Genomic DNA, 1,912 nt, shown 5'->3' with positions numbered 1-1,912 from the left:
AAAAAAAAAAAAAAAAGAAGAAGAAGAAGAAGAAGAAGAAAGATCCGTAAACTGAATGGTAACCCAGTTTGTCATATGTATCACTTGCAACTGGAATGCATTGGTCGTGGATTTGATTCCATTTGCATCTTTCAACAGTGTGAGAGCGCAACATGTATACTCTATATTGTCGCATACTCTATGTACCGTTCAGGTGTACATACGCGTCCACCGTTGGTGAACGAGAAGCTCATACGATCGAGCATCGGGGGACGTGAACGATCCTTTGGTGACTGGTGGTTCAAGAGGTGAGAGACCATAAATGTTTGGTGGGGACAATAGGACCCCGCCCCATGAACAACTATAAAATGCCGGTACGGGAATCGGACCCAACCAGTCTTAATCAGTATACGAGGATCCTTTTTTTTTCTCTTTCTCCTCTTTAGAGGTACGTTGGGTCTGCTCTCTCTTTCCTCTCTCTTTTTCTCTCTTTCTCTCCCGTGTCATCTTCAAGATGATGAAGTTCGCCCCGATCCTGTTATTTGTCATAGCGATTGTTTTCGCTGCCGAGGAGAAGAAAGAGGAAGAACGTCCTAAAACGTTTAGAAGACTCATTCCAGCAGACGTTCTTCGCGGTAAGTTTTTTTTTATTTTTTTTTTGCTTTCTATTATTTTTGAAATTTGAAAAATTCGCTTTAATTTAATATAGATTTGTTTAATATAGATTTCATGATATAAAAAAGGCACGATTGGTATTATGATATGAATACTTAATGTTTTTTGTTAAAAGTTTAGGAAAACTTGGTAAAAGGATTTTGTCGCCGATAATTCCGAAGTTAATAAATCTAAGTTAAACAAGATTCCGAGAGATTAATTGTAAATTTATAAAAATATTTTTGCAATGTACATTGTTAAGTTAATGTTTTTAAGTAATGTAGGTGACTTTTTTTTAATAAATAAATTACTTGAAACACAATTTTGCAGTGAATATATCAGTTTAAAACTTTAATAAACTATATTATATTAACTTCCTTTGTTGAAATTGTAGAGTATTTTAAAACTTAAATTTCATTCATATTATATTCTTTGCCTATACAATTTTAAAAAGAAATTTATAATAAAAAAACAACTCACGTTCACAATTGTTTTTTAACAAAACAATTATTAAACCAAGTAATTACCATTTTATTCTCATAATTTCTTTCACATAATTTGCATTCAAATGTATTTAAGAGGAATTTTACTTATAAATGTATGGCAGAATAATAGCAGTTCGTCAAAAGAATAAGAACATATACGTGACTCGACGTACATATACGTGACTCGAAAGTAGAAAAATTTTTATCACTTTTTTTTTAAAAAAATGAAATTATTTATAAAATGTATATTTATAAAATATGTTCTATAAATCAATATTAAATAAATATAATGTTAAAAAACTAAAACTGAATAATGAAAATGATTAATATAAAGAAAAAAATAAATAAAAAATATACGATTATCTTATTAATCGATCATTTTTATTCTCTATTTCAAATTATTGATCATTCAATGATTTGAAAATCATTTTCAGAATTGCAAATGAAGTAATCATTGTGATAGGTTTGCAAAAATAGATATAAATCATAGTTTCATCCAATTGTTTCTTCGATTTTCCATTTATGATCGAAGAAACAAATCCTTGAGATTGCGCTTTTTTTTTGATGTGATCATTTTATACTCTCGTAATATTTACGATAATGTGATCAACACAAGACAAAATATAATTTTTTTCAAAACGTAATGGGACATAATTATTCATAAAAATAGGCGCGCTTATCTGTTTAATTCATTTGAAGATTTATATTAACAACGTATACGACAGAAAAATAAAAAAATATAGCGAGACCATCGGACCGCGTGAAAGTCTTCGTGGTGTGAGGCCCGTTTCTTC

The 1,912-nt window shown here is 29.8% G+C and overlaps 1 protein-coding gene across 1 annotated transcript in view; it reads left to right on the top strand.

Annotated features, from left to right (window-relative positions):
- Positions 1–363: 363 nt before the first annotated feature.
- The window catches only part of LOC102671924, an 8,442-nt gene continuing 6,893 nt past the window's right edge, over positions 364–1,912 (top strand). Inside the window, exon 1 of the mRNA XM_006608933.2 lies at positions 364–614. Coding sequence (XP_006608996.1) covers positions 494–614 — 121 coding nt within the window. The 5' untranslated portion in view covers positions 364–493. The remainder of the gene's footprint in view (positions 615–1,912) is intronic.

The sequence above is a fragment of the Apis dorsata genome, unplaced genomic scaffold (genome assembly GCF_000469605.1).
Source record: "Apis dorsata unplaced genomic scaffold, Apis dorsata 1.3 scaffold_50, whole genome shotgun sequence".
Lineage (NCBI taxonomy): Eukaryota > Metazoa > Arthropoda > Insecta > Hymenoptera > Apidae > Apis > Apis dorsata.
The sequence above is the reverse complement of the archived record's forward strand: the minus strand, read 5'-3'. Positions and strand labels throughout refer to the sequence as shown.